Source organism: Zophobas morio, unplaced genomic scaffold, assembly GCF_036711695.1.
Source record: "Zophobas morio isolate AGI-343-1 ecotype UQ-CSIRO unplaced genomic scaffold, CSIRO_AGI_Zmor_V1 ptg000008l, whole genome shotgun sequence".
NCBI lineage: Eukaryota > Metazoa > Arthropoda > Insecta > Coleoptera > Tenebrionidae > Zophobas > Zophobas morio.
This window is the reverse complement of record NW_026972113.1, coordinates 15,353,921-15,368,824: the sequence shown is the minus strand read 5'-3', so window position 1 is coordinate 15,368,824 and position 14,904 is coordinate 15,353,921. Positions and strand designations below refer to the sequence as shown.

The following is a 14,904-nucleotide window of genomic DNA, read 5'->3' as shown; positions in this document are numbered from 1 at the left end:
CGATTTCTTGATTTTTTTCATTTTTCGATTCTTCGATTCCCCGATTTTTTGAGTTTCCAATTTTCCGGCTTGATTTTTCAATTTCCCGATTAGGCTTCGATTTACTAATTTCCAAATTTTTCGATATTTTGGTTTCCCGATTTTTCAATTTTTGAATTTCTCGATTTTTCGACCTTTAAATTTTTTTAATTTTCTATTTTTTGAATTCGTGTTCCAATTTTTCATTTTTAGACCTTCCGATTATGCAATTTTTTAATTTTTCGACTTTCCCAATTTTGGATTTTTCGTTTTTCGATCTTTCAATTTTTTGTTTAGATTTTTTTAGTTTTCGGTTTTTTAGTTTTGCTTTTCAATTTTTCGACTTTCCAATTTTTCGATTTCTTGATTTTTTTCATTTTTCGATTCTTCGATTACCCGATTTTTTGAGTCTCCAATTTTCCGACTTGATTTTTCAATTTCTCGATTTTTCGATTCTTAGATTTCTGAATTTTTGATTTTTCGATTTTTCGATTCCTCGGTGTTTTGACTTTTCGAATTTTTGACTTCTATTTGTCAATTTTTAAATTTATTGATTTTTTGAGTGCTCGATTTTTTGATTTTTCGATTTTTCGATTTTTCGAGTGTTAGATTTTTCGACTTTTCAACTTCTCGATTTTGCGAATTCCTAATCTCTAGATTCTTGGATTTTTCAACTTTGATTTTCAATTTTTTGACTTTCCAATTCTCGATTTCTTGTTTTTTTGATTTTCAGATTTTTCGATTTTTGAATTTTTTGACCTTTCGATTTCTCGATTTTTAGATTTTTGGATATTTCGACTTCTCGATTTATCGATTCTTAGATTTCTCAATTTTTTTAATTTTCTTTTCGAATTTTTGACTTCAATTTGTCAATTTTTAAATTTTTGACTTTTTATTTCTCGATTTTTGGGTTTTTCCACATTTCAATTCATTTCTCGAATTTAAAATTTCTTAGTTTTTCGACTATTTGAATTTTGCGACATTTCTATTTGTCGAATTTTCAATTTTTGGATTTTTCGACTTGATTTTTCAATTTTCGATTTTTCAGTTTCAGTTTCACTTTTTGAAATACCACGTGATCAGGAATGACTGATTGTGTTTGGTAGTACTTTTACACTAAAAATGTGAACTTTCTTGCGTTTATGTTGGTACAGCGGAAATAACCGTGACAGATATGTCAATTGTGACATACGAGTACATTAAATTTAGGTTATGTTTTGGACACATCTTACAAATTAAAAAATGTCAACAATTGACAACTGACAAGCGAGAATTACAAAAAACATCAAAGTACCCAACTCAACTAAAAATCCAGGACTGCCAACTGAAGTCACAAGACGCTAGTTTGGCAGAATCCCCTGGATTTTTCTGTGTATTGTTTTTGAAATAATTTCAAAGAATTTCGTCGTTCCGCGAAACAACAATGATTTATTATTATTTAAAATATTTTAAAAGCACGAAAAAGAGACAAATCGACGAAATTGATAAAGGTTTCAAAGCAAGAACTCCACAGAAGTTAACTCACAAAGGGCATATCGATCATGATAAAATATTCATTCTTGAGGCTATTTTTGGAACGATTAACCCTCCGAACGCTGTAAAATATATAAGATTTAAACGAAAGATTGCTTAAATTAGAAAGTACGATAAAGCCACCTTTGAGTATAAAAATGACTTTAAATTAATTAAAGTATTAGTAAACCTGTTTGCACTAAATGGCTTTGTCGGGCTACTTTTCATTTAATTTACATAACCGAGGCAGCTTTTTTATAAAAAACACCCTTTGTCTTATAACTTTCATTTTAGGGCCTAACCGGGTCATGTTTCGTAAAGTTCCCCCCGGGAAAAGCCAAAGAGCATATTTAATTAACAGCATCTTTTTATACCCTTTGTTGCAAAAATTATTAGCCCTCTCAGTAACACCCTTTTTTGCCTCGTAAGTAATGGACGGGTTCGAATGGATCTGCAGAGAAATGAAAATAATTTTATTTTATATTATATTACATTTGCTTTGCTCAGCTTGAACCTCCAGGGGCGTGTCGGTCTCAATAAAGAGATGAGACACTCAACAATTTTCGGCTGTGACTTCATACTTTGGAAAACTGGTCGTTGATAACCCGATCACGAGCTCAGAGCTTACGCCAAAGTGACGAAGAAAGGAGGTTCGGATTACATGGAGCTTATTCATTACGGCTATAACTTTCGCTGGAAGTGGCGACGCTCCAGACTTCGTGTCTAACGCATTTCCTATTTGCTTTGCCAATCTCCTACATTAAGCAAGACCACAAGTTAAATGTTTGCTGGGGGTGGAAAATGTTGTTAGTTCGACTAACTTGGGAGCTTTTTGTTCTGAATTAAGGGAAAATGGGTCGCGTAAGTGCTTATAATGAAAATTGGTTGGAGGTTGTTTCGACTGAAATTCTGTCGAGCCTGAAGGGCGGGTCAAAAAACGCAGTTTTTTTGAAAAATTATAATTTTTTGCGATTTTGATCACCTTATAAAGTAAAAACTAGTGGCGTAAATAACAATTCTACTTGTTTTTCGAGGTTTTTTGGTTACATTTTTTATTTTTTTTTAATGTTTCGTTTCTTCGCTTTTGGATTTACGATTTTTCAATTTTTGTTTTTTTTGTGTACTCAATTTTTCATTTTTTTTTTTTGGTTTCTTCAATTTTACTCTGAGTTTTCATTTTTAAATTTTTCAGTTCTTCAATTTTCCAAATTCTCCAATGTTTTAGTTTTTCGATTCTGTTTTTTAATTACTTTATTTTTTCAATTATTCGATTTTTCAACGTTTCGTTTTTATAATTTTTTTGTTTTTTCAATTTTAATATTTTTAGTTTTTCGTTTCTACAATTTTTAGATTTGCGATTATTCAATTTTCCATTTTTTCATTTCTTCAATTTTTTCGATTTCTTGATTTCTCGATTTTTCGACTTGATTTTTCAATCTCTCGACTTTAGATTTCGATATGTCAATTATTGATTTTTTTGACTTTTTGTTTTCCCGATTTTCGAATTTGAATTTTTGGAATTTTCGATTCCTTGATTTTTTGCTTTTTCGAATTCCCGACTTTTGGATTTTTAGATGTTTTGCCATTCCAATTTTTGTGTTTTTCGAATTTTCAGTTTTCGATTTTTCAATTTTTGAATTTTTGTATTAACGATTTCCCGATTTTTTAATATTTAGACTTCTCGATTTTTCGATTCTTCGATTTTTCGCATTTTCGGTTTTCAATATTAGATTTTTCAATTTTTCAATTTATCGATTTCCCGATTTTTCGATTCCTCGATTTTTTTACTTTTCGATTGTCTGAGTTCGATATATTAATTTTTGAATTTTTTGACTTTTTGATTTCTCGATTTTTGAATTTTTTGTCTCTTCAATTTTTCAATTTACAATTTTTTATTTTTTTTGTTTCTTCAATTTCACCCTACGACTTTTCATTTTAAAATTTATCTGATTTTCAATTTTCCAAATTCTGAATTTCTTAATTTTTCGATTCGGTTTTTTATTTACTTTATTTTTCAATTATTCGATTTTTTAATGTTTTGTTTTAATAATTTTTTGTTTTTTCAATTTTAATATTTTTAGTTTCCGTTTCTACAATTTTTGGATTTGCGGTTTTTCAATTTTTCATTTTTCTTATTTCTTCAATTTTTTTTATTTTGAAGTTTTTCGATTTTCAATTTCTCGATTTTTAGATTTTTCAACTTTTGAATTTTTTTTGAAAAGTCAGTTTCTCGATTTTTTTGGATTTTTCGATTTTTCATTTTCTCGATTTTTTTATTTCGATTTGTCAGTTTTTGAATTTTTTCATTTCATAATTTCTGTATTTTTGAATTTTTCCATATTTCGATTTGTTGATTTCCCGAATTTTCAATTTTTGAATTTTTCCACTTTTCCATCTTTGAATTTTTTAATTTTTTGAATTTTTGTTTTTTTCTATCTCTCGATTTTGGACTTTCGATATTTCAATTTTTGAATTTTTACACATTTTGATTTCTCGATTTTTGAATTTTTTTTTCTTCAATTTTACTCTTCGTGTTTTCGTTTTTAAATTTCTCAGTTTTTCATTTTTCCAAATTCTGAATTTTTCAATTTTTGGATTCGGTTTATTTTATTTATTTTTTCAATTATTCGATTTTTCAATGTTTCGTTTTTATAATTTTTGTTTTTTCAATTTTAACATATTTAGTTTTTCGTTTCTACAATTTTTGGGATTACGGTTTTTCAATTTTTCATTTTTTTTATTTCTTCAATTTTTTGTTTTACAGTTTTTCGATTTAAAATTTAAGGATTTTATAATTTATAATTTTTCCCCTTTTTCATTTTTCTAATTTTTATAAATTTCGATTTTTCAGATTCCAAATTTATAATTTTTTATTTTTTCGATTTCAATTTTTTCAGTTTTTCAATTTGCAAATTTTAGATTTTCCACTTTTTCGATTTTGCAATTTTCCGTTTTTCCAGTTTCTTTCCATTTCTTATTTTTTGATTTTTCAACTTTTCGAACCAAAAAATGGAAAAAATTGCAAAACTGTAAGTTCGAAAAATCGAAAATGAAAACACGAAGAAGAATAACATGAAAACTTAAAAACCTAGAAACAGTAAATCAAAAAAATTGAAAAATCCAAAAATTAATATTTGAGAGACGTTAAAATTTTTGGGTTTTTCGGCTTTTCAATTTTGAAATTTTTTAATTTTTTCTTTCCTCGATTTTTACAGTTTTAGATTTTCCGATTTTTCGACTTTTTGATTTCTTGGCTTCCCAATTTTCAGAATCTTCGATTTTTGGGTTTTAAACTTTTGGTTTCTTCGATTTTTGAGTTTACTGATTTTTCAATTGCTCGATTTTGGGATTTTTGGATTTTCCGATTTTTCACCTTTTCGATTTTTCGATTCTTCGGTTTTTTTAACTCTTCTAAAACAAAAGTGGGTAAGTCGAAAACTCAAAAATCGAAATTCCAAAAATGAAAACTCCAAAAATCCAAAATTCGAGAAATCGAAGAGTAATCAAAAAGTCGAAAAATTCAAAAATCCAAAAATTGAGAAATAGAAATGTAAAACAAAAAATTGAAAATTATAAAAATGAGAAAGTCGAAAAATACAAAAATTTAGAAATCGAAACATCGAAAACTCCAAAAATTGAAAAATGGAAATTCAAAAATTGAGAAATGGAAAAATCGAAAACTGGGAAAGTGGAAAAATCGAAAAGTCGAAAGTTCGAGAAATTGAAAAATCAAAAATCGAAAAGTCAAAAATAGGAAAATCCATTATCGAGAAATCGAAAAGCCAAAAATACAAAAAATTGAAAAATTCAAAAATGGCAACGGCGAAAGTCCAAAAATCGCAATATCGAAAATAAATATAAATAAATTGAAATATCTAATATCAAGAAAACGAAAAGTAAAAAAGTAGAACTCGAAGAATCGAAAAATCTAAAGATCTAAATTCGAAAATTAAGAAATCCAAAATTAGAAAAATCGAAGTTTAAATATCGAAAAATTCAAAACCAGGAAAGTCGAAAAATCCAAAAATTGAAAATCGGAAAACTCTAAAAATTGAAAAAAAAGTCGAAAAATCCAGAATTGAAAAATCGAAAGGTCGAAAAATCAAAAACCCAAAAGTCCAAAAATTGATAGATTAAATACCGAAGTCAAAAAATTCAAAAAACAAAAGTGAGTAAGTCGAAAACTCAAAAATCCAAATTCTAAAAATGAAAACTCCAAGAGAGACGTTTCGATTTTTGGATTTTTCGGCTTTTCAATTTTGAATTTTTTTTATTTTTTATTTTCTCGATTTTTAGAGTTTTAGATTTTCCGACTTTTCGACTTTTTGATTTCTTGGCTTCCCAGTTTTTAGAATCTTCGATTTTTGGGTTTTTAGACTTTTGGTTTCTTCAATTTTTGAGTTTACTGATTTTTCAACTGCTCGATTTTGGGATTTTTGGATTTTCCGATTTTTCACCTTTTCAGTTTTTCGATTCTTCGGTTTTTTGACTCTTCGAATTTGCGACTCCATTTTTCAATCTCTCGATTTTTAGACCTTTCGATTTTTCAATTTCTGAATTTTTTGACTTTTTGATTTCTCGAAATTTGAATTTTTGGTTTTTCCATTCTTCGATTTTTTGCCTTCTCAAGTTCTCAGTTTTAGATTTTTCGATTGACTAGATTCTTAGATATTTCGACCTGATTTTTCAATTTCCCGTATTTTAGATATTTAGATTTTTCAATTTTTCGACTTTTTTTTATTTTTCGATTTTTTAATTTTTTGTTATTCTAGTTTTTCGATTTTTCAACTTTTCTAATCAAAAAAATGAAAAAAATAGCAATATCGTAAAAATAGAAATTCAAAAATGAAAAAACGAAAACTTGTGATATAAAATCGACAAAATGGAAGAATAAAAAAAAATGGAAAACTGAAAATCGAAAATTGCGAAATTGTAATTTCGAAAAATTGCAAAATTGAAAAATTAAAAGTCGAAAAAGTGAAAAATCAAAACATTGAACATTTTGAAAATCACGAAATTGAAAAATTGATCTTAATAAATAAATTCAGATTTTCCGAAAAATTATAAGATTTCGTTTCTTCGATTTCCGAGTTTTGAATTTTTCCATTTTTCGACTTTTTTACTTTTCGAACCAAACGAATGAAAAAAATTGCAAAACTGTATAATCGAAAAATCAAAAATGAAAAAGTATAAAAGGAAAACTTAAAAAAACTGCAAAATCGGAAAACCGAAATATTGTGAAATCGAAGTATTGAAAATTAAAGAAATCGGAAAATCGAAGACTGACAATTTCAAAAGCATTGAGAAATGGAAGAAAATAAAAAAACGGAAAATTGTGATTTCATCCAAATATTGTAAAATAAAAGAAAAAAGAAAAATAATTTGATAAAAAAATTGTCGAAGGGAAATAAATTCGAAGCTTAAAAAATGAAAGAATTCGTCGATTTTTGACTTTTCGATTTTTTCAGATTTAAAATTACCGATTTTTCAACTTCTTCAGTTCTTCGATTTGCAATTTTTCGATTTTTAACTTTTCGAATCAAAAAAATGGAACTGCAAAATTTTAAAACTGAAAAATCAAAAATGAAAAAACGTAAAAATTGAAAATCAAAAACTTGCCAAATTGAGCAATCGAAAAATTGAAAAATCAAAATGATTAAAAGCTGAGAAACTTCAAAATCGAAAAATGCAAAAATTTTGAAAATTAAAGAAATCTGAAAATGGGATAATTGAGAAATCCAACAATTGCAAAATTGAAAAATCGAGAAATCGAAGCATAAAAAAATGGAAAAACTTAAATAACCAGAAATTGAAACGTTACAAAAATTGAAATATTGAAAAATTGATACATTAAAAAAATAAAAGAAATGGAAAAGCGAAAACTCTGATATAAAACCAGAAAAATGAAAATTCAAAATCGAGAAAATGAAAAGCAAAAGTCAAGAGGAAACGAAAAACTGGAAAATGAAAATTGTAATATTGAAAAATTGCAAATCGAAAAATTGAACAAACGGAAACTTATGAAAGCGAAACATTGAAAAATGGAGAAATTGAACAATGGAAGAAATCGATATCGATGAAAAAAAAAACCGAAAAATTGTGGTGTAAAAAAATTAACCGAAATTGAAAAATCGAAAAATTAAAACTTAAGAAATTAAAAATGGAAAAATCGAAATACTAAAAATCGGGGAAATCGGAAAATTGTATAATTAAGAACTCCAAAAATTGCAAACTTGAAAAATTTCAAAATTGGAAAATCGAGGGACTGAAAAATCAAAGTTTGAAAATTTGAAAATTTTACCACACGAAATTACCAAAATCGAAAGAACATTGAAGAAATAAAGCAAATGAAAAAACGAAAACTTGTGATATAAAATCGACAAAATGGAAAAATAAAAAAAAAATGAGAAACTGAAAATCGAAAATTGCATAACTGAAAAATTAAAAATCGAAAAAATTAAAAATTAAAGAGGAAAAACGGAAAAATTGCAAGATCAAAGCAAATAAAGAAACGAAAAATTGTAATATCAAAAAATTGGTCGTGGATAAATAAATTCAGATTTTCAGAAAAATTATAAGATTTCGTGTTTTCGATTTCCGAGTTCTAAATTTTTCCATTTTTCGACTTTTCTGTTAATTGATTTTTCAATTTCTTATGTAATTTCTAGATTTTTGGATTTTTTGATGTGATTTTTTAATTTTTCGTTTTTTCAGTTTTTTTATTTTTAATTTTTCGAAACAAACGAATGAAAAAAATTACAAAACTGTTTAATTGAAAAATCAAAAATGAAAAAATTAAAAAGTATAAAAGGAAAACTTTCAAAAATCTGAAAATTGAAAATCAAAAACTTGACAAGTTGAAGAAGCATTTAATTGAATGATTAAAATATGAGAAATTTAAAAAAAGTGCAAAATCGGAAAACCGAAATATTGTGAAATAGAAGTATTGGAAAGTAAATAAATCGGACAATTGAAGACTGAAAATTTGAAAAACATTGAGAAATGGAAGAAAATGAAAAAACGAAAAATTGTGATAAAAAACAATTGTCGAAAGGAAATAAATTCGGAGTCGATTTTTCAAGTTTCCGACTTCTAGATTTCTCGATTTTTCGACTTCCTAATTTCTGGATTCTTGGGTTTTTCGACTTTTCGATTTTTCGACTTCATTTTTCAATTCCTCGATTTTAGACTTTTCAATTTTTGAACTTATCGACTTTCTCATTTTTTAATCTTTGGATTTTTTAACTTTTCGATTTTTTCACATTTAAAATTACCGATTTCTCATCTTCTTCAGTTTTTTTCGATTTTTAACTTTTCGAATCAAAAAAATGGAACAACTGCAAAATTTTAAAACTGAAAAATCATAAATGAAAAAACGTAAAAATTTAAAATCAAAAACTTGCAAAACTGAGAAATCGAAAAATTGAAAAATCAAAATGACTAAAAATTGAGAAACTTCAAAAATTGCAAAATTGAAAAATCGAGAAATTGAAGCATAAAAAAATTGAAAAACTTAAATAACCAGAAATTGAAAAGTTACAAAAATTTAAATATTGAAAAATTGATACTGAAAAACTGAAAAATGAAAATTGTAACATAGCAAATTGAAAAATTGAAGTAACGGAAACTTATGAAAGCGAAACATTGAAAAATGGAGAAATTGAACAATGGAAGAAATCGATATCGAAGAAAAAAGAAAAACGAAAAATTGACCGAAATTGATAAATCGAAAAACTAAAACTTGAGAAATTAAAAATGGAAAAATCGAAATATTGAAAATCGGGGAAATCGGAAAATTGTATAATTAAGAACTGCAAAAATTGCAAACTTGAAAATTTTCAAAATTGGAAAATCGAGGTATGGAAAAATCAAAGTTTAAAAATTTGAAAATTTTACGACACGAAATTACAAAATCGAAAGAACGCTGAAGAAATCAAGCAAATGAAAAAACGGAAAATTGTGATGTAAATTGGAGAAAATGAGAATTAAAAATCGGGAAACAAAAAATTGAAAAACCGAAAAATTAAAAACTAAGAAACTGAAAAATCGAAAAATGAGAAATTGCAGTGTCGAAAAATTGCAAACTTGAAAAACTGAAAATCGGAAAATTGTGATATGAAAAAATGACAACAAATTTCCAGGAAAATAGAGCGACTCGGCAAAATTTAAGCCATTATTAAATCGACCGTTTTAAATTAGTCCTCGACGAACCCCCAAGACAAAATCAAACACAATCCATATTTTATTCATCCAGAAAGTGAAATTCCGACTTCTCTCAACTCGTCACGACTGTCTCCCCAGCCATCCCTCCGAATTCCTCACCTCCAACCCCGCGAAAAAGAGCCACCACTTACCTCTGCGAGCTGAGGGAGTCTCCACTCGGTTCCGCTTTATTCCCGCTGAAACACGAAAACAGAAATAAGTTAAACGTCACGCGAACAAAACGCACATCACAAACGCTTTAAATTCTTGGGAAAAATTCAATTTCCCCCAATATCGGTCCGAACTTTGCTGCGAGATGTCAATATCGCAGAATGGGGGTGTATAAACGGGGAAGGTCATGTAGTAAACACACATATTCTGAAGCAGAAGGCACTAGAATCGATCATAGTGCCGGGGAACATTCAATGAATCGGGTAAGGGTTCTTTACGACCAGATATCGCAATAAAAGAACAGCGGCATCAAGCGTATTTGCGTTGCCGGAGGAAGGCAATTTGGGACGACCTAAATTCGCCGGGACTAAATCAACTTATTTTAAATTTCGAGCCGGAATTAGAGTTTGCGTTCATTTCTGGCAGGTGCTGGGGCGTCGGGGCGGATTTGGAGCACGTTGGACGATGCACCGGAGTTTCGGTGCGGAAAATCGATTAGGTGCATGAATGGTGGAGGCGCCGGGAAGTAGTAAAAAAAATCTGTCGTAAAATTAAGGATGGTGGATGAAGTCGGGGATAAGGCTAGTGACGACAGTTGGAAACTTCATTAATGATCCACAAAGCGAACTTTTTCGGTCGCCTGGGAGGAAATAAATGTCTGAGTTAATTTTTTTGTTGTTTATTAACTTGTTTTTATTTATTTTCAGCTTTTCGAGTTTGTATGTAATTAAAGAAATTTATTTTAAAAAAGAAAACACACACTTAGAATGCGAGCGCAACGAGCATGTTCAAGTTGCCAGTCTCCGCAGCTTCAGTAATAACAAAATTGTTTTTAAAAGTAAGATTTTTTATTCAAAAAAGTTTTAAAAGTAAAAACTACAAAAAAAGTAAAAAAATCGAAAAATCAAAATATCAAGAAATTGAATAATCGAAAAGTCCAAAAAATACATTGAAAAATCTACATAGAGAAAACAAAAACAGTTGAAAAATTGAAAAATCCAAAAATAAAGAATTTGAAGTCCAAAAATTCAAAAATTGCGAAATGTAAATGTCGAAAACCCGAAAAATTGGAAAATTTAAAATCGACAATCAAAAAAGTCGATAAATGGAGAAATCGAAAAATCGAAAAGTCAAAAGAAAATCCAAAATTAGAGAAATCAAAGAGTCGAAAAATCAAAAAATAGAAAAATTCAAAAACGGGGAATTCGAAAAATCCAAAAATTCAAAATTTGCGAAATCTAAATTGAATAATCGAAAATTCGAAAAGACGAAAAATGGAAAAGTCGAAAAATCCGAAATATCAAATTGGGAAATCGAACAGTGGAAAAATCGAAGAACCGAAAAATTGAAAAATCACAAAGTCGAAAATCAAAAAATCCAAAAAAGGGGAAAACCCCAAAATCCAAAAATCTAGAAATCCAAGAATTGAAAAACTCAAAAATTTAAAAATGAGAAAGTCGAAAAATACAAAAATTTAGAAATCGAAACATCGAAAAATCCAAAAATTGAAACATGGAAATTCAAAAATTGAGAAATGGAAAAATCGTAAACTGGGAAGGTGGGAAAATCGAAAAGTCGAAAGTTCTAAAAATTGAAAAATCAAAAATCGAAAAATCGAAAAGTCAAAATCAGGAAAATCCATTATCGAAAAATCGAAAAGCTGAAAATTCGAAAAAAAGTCGAAAAATCCAAAAATCTAAAATAGGAAAAGTCTAAAAATTGAAAAAAGAAAAGTCGAAAAATCCAGAATTCAAAAATCGAAGAGTCGAAAAATCAAAAACCCAAAAGTCCAAAAATTGATCAATTAAAAACCGAAGTCATAAAATCCAAAAAACAAAAGTGGCTAAGTTGAAAACTCAAAAATCCAAATTCCAAAAATGAAAACTCCAAAAATCCAAAATTTGAGAAATCGAAGAGTAATCAAAAAGTCGAAAAATTCAAAAATCAAAAAATTGAGAAATAGAAATGTAAAACAAAAAATCGAAAATTATAAAAATGAGAAAGTCGGGAATATCCAAAAATTGAAGAATCGAAAAGTCCAAAACATAAATTGAAAAGTCTAATATTAAGAAAACGAAAAATCAAAAAAGAGAAATTGAAAAATCCAAAAATAGAAAAATTGAGTTTAAATACCGAAAAGTCGAAAAATCGAAGAAATTGAAAAATCTAAAAGCGATAATTCGAAAAGCGGAAAAATTCAAAAATTCACAAAATGCAAAAATCCAAAAAATAGAAAAATCAAACAGTCGAAAAACTGAAAAAACCAAAAATGGAGAGTTTGAAAAGTCCAAAAATTCAAAAATTGTGAAATCTAAATGTCGAAAACCCGAAAATTCGAAAAATTGGAAAATTAAAAATCGACAATCAAAGAAGTCGATAAATAGAGAAATCGAAAAATCGAAAGAGAAAATCCAAAATTAGAGAAATCAAAAAGTTGAAAAATCAAAAAAATTCAAAAATGCGGAATTCGAAAAATCCAAAAATTCAAAATTTGCGAAATCTAAATGCCGATAATCAAAAATTCGAAAAGACGAAAAATGGAAAAGTCGAAAAATCTGAAACATCAAAATTTGGGAAATCGAAGAGTAGAAAAATCGAAGAATCGAAAAATTGAAAAATCACAAAGTCGATAATCAAAAAATCCAAAAATGGAAAAACCGCAAAATCCAAAAATCTAGAAATCCAAGGGTTGAAAAACCCAAAAATTTAAAAATTGGAAACTCTAAAAATCAAGAATCTGAAAAAAAATCCAAAATCAGAGAAATCAAAAACACGAAAAACTCAAAAATCCAAAAATGGAAAAATAGAAATATCATAAAACAAAAACTCGAAAATTAAAAAAATGAGAAAGCCGAAAAGTACAAAAATTTAGAAATCGAAAAATTAAAAAATTGAAAACTGGGAAAGTGAGAATTACCAAAAATTGAAGAATCGAAAAGTCGAAAAACTAAATTGAAAAATTTAATAATAAGAAAACAAAAAGTCAAAAAAGAGAAATCGAAAAATTGAAAAAAACAAAAATCTAAAATTCGAAAACTAAAAAATCCAAAAACAGAAAAATCAAAGTTTAAATATCGAAAAGTCGAAAAATGGAAGAAATTGAAAGATCCAACAGCGATAATTCGAAAAGCGGAAAATTCAAAAATTCACAAAATGCAAAAATCCAAAAAATAGCAAAATCAAACAGTCGAAAAATTGAAAAAACCAAAAATGGGGAGTTTGAAAAGTCTAAAAATTCAAAAATTGCGAAATGTAACTGTCGAAAATCCGAAAATTCGAAAAGACGAAAAATTGGAAAATTAAAAATCGACAATCAAAGAAGTCGATAAACAGAGAAATCGAAAAATCGAAAAGTCAAAAGAAAATTAAAAATTAGAGAAATCATAAAGTCGAAAATTCAAAAAATCGAAAAATTCAAAAATGGGGAATTCGAAAAATCCAAAAATTCAAAATTTGCTAAATCTAAATCGAAAATTCGAAAAGACGACAAATGGAAAAGTCGAAAAGTCCGAAATATCAAAAATTGGGAAATCGAACAGTAGAAAAATCGAAGAACCGAAAAATCGAAAAATCACAAAGTTGATAATCAAAAAATCCAAAAATGGGAAAACCGTAAAATCCAAAAATCTAGAAATCCAAGGGTTGAAAAACCCAATAATTTTAAAATTGGAAACTCTGAAAACCGAGAATCTGAAAAAAATCCAAAATTAGAGAAATCAAAAAGACGAAAATTTCAAAAATCCAAAAATGGAAAAATAGAAATGTCATAAAACAAAAAATCGAAAATTAAAAAAATGAGAAAGTCGACAAGTACAAAAATTTAGAAATCGAAAAATCAAAAAATTTAAAACTGGGAAAGTGGGAATTTCCAAAAATTGAAGAATCGAAAAGTCGAAAAAATTAATTGAAAAATTTAATATTAAGAAAACGAAAAGTCAAAAAAGAGAAATCGAAAAATTGAAAAATCCAAAAATCTAAAATTCGAAAACTAAAAAATCCAAAAATAGAAAAATCGAAGTTTAAATATCGAAAAGTCGAAAAATGGAAGAAATTGAAAAATCTAAAAGCGATGAATCGAAAAGCGGAAAAAATCACAAATTCACAAAACGCAAAAATCCAAAAAATAGAGAAATCAAACAGTCGAAAAATTGAAAAATTCAAAAATGGGGAATTCGAAAAATACAAAAATTCAAAATTTGCGAAATCTAAATCGAATAATCGAAAATTCGAAAAGACGAAAAATGGAAAAGTCGAAAAATCGGAAATATCAAAAATTGGGAAATCGAACAGTAGAAAATTCGAAGAATCGAGTAATCAAAAAATCGAAAATTCGGAAAAATGCAAATGGAAAACCTATAAAGTCGCAAAATCCGAAAATCAAAAATCAAAAAGGTGAAAAACTCAAAATCCAAAAGCCCAAAAATTGATAAAACAAAAAGGACCAAGTCAAAATATCCAAACAAATCGTAAAGTCGAAAAATCAAAAACCCAAAAATCTAAAAATTCAAAAATCCAAAATTCGATAGTCGAAAAAAAACTGAACGTAAAGTCGAAATATTGAAAATTCTAAAATCAAAAAATCAAAAACTCGAAAACTAAAAAATTGAAAAGTCGAAGCTGAAAAATCAAAAAATTGAAACATTGGAAAGTAGAAAAGTAGGGAAATCGAAGAATTCAAAACTCGTTAAGTCGAAAAAAAGGCAAATCCAAAATGTGGGAAACCGGAAAATCAAAAAATCGTAAATGTTTAAAAATCGAAAAAATATAATTCGAAAAATTAAATGTCCAAAAATTTGATAAATCAAAACACGAAGTCAAAAATTCAATAAAAATGATAGTCAAAAAATCCAAAAATTGAAAAATTCAAAAACATAAAATTCGAAAAACGAAAAACCTTAGATGTCAGGAAATTGAAAAATCAATTAGTCGAAAAATCTAAATTCGAAAAACCGAAAACACCAAAAACAAAAAAGTCTAAAAAAAATCGGAATGCCTAAAAAT

General features: G+C 27.3%; 1 protein-coding gene across 1 annotated transcript in view; it reads right to left on the bottom strand.

Moving 5' to 3' along the window:
- Positions 1-14,904, bottom strand: part of LOC135125453 (phosrestin-2-like) — a 153,419-nt gene that overhangs the window by 113,153 nt on the left and 25,362 nt on the right. The window contains exon 3 of the mRNA XM_064051091.1: positions 9,885-9,929. Within this exon, the coding sequence (XP_063907161.1) occupies positions 9,885-9,929 (45 nt within the window). The remainder of the gene's footprint in view (positions 1-9,884; positions 9,930-14,904) is intronic.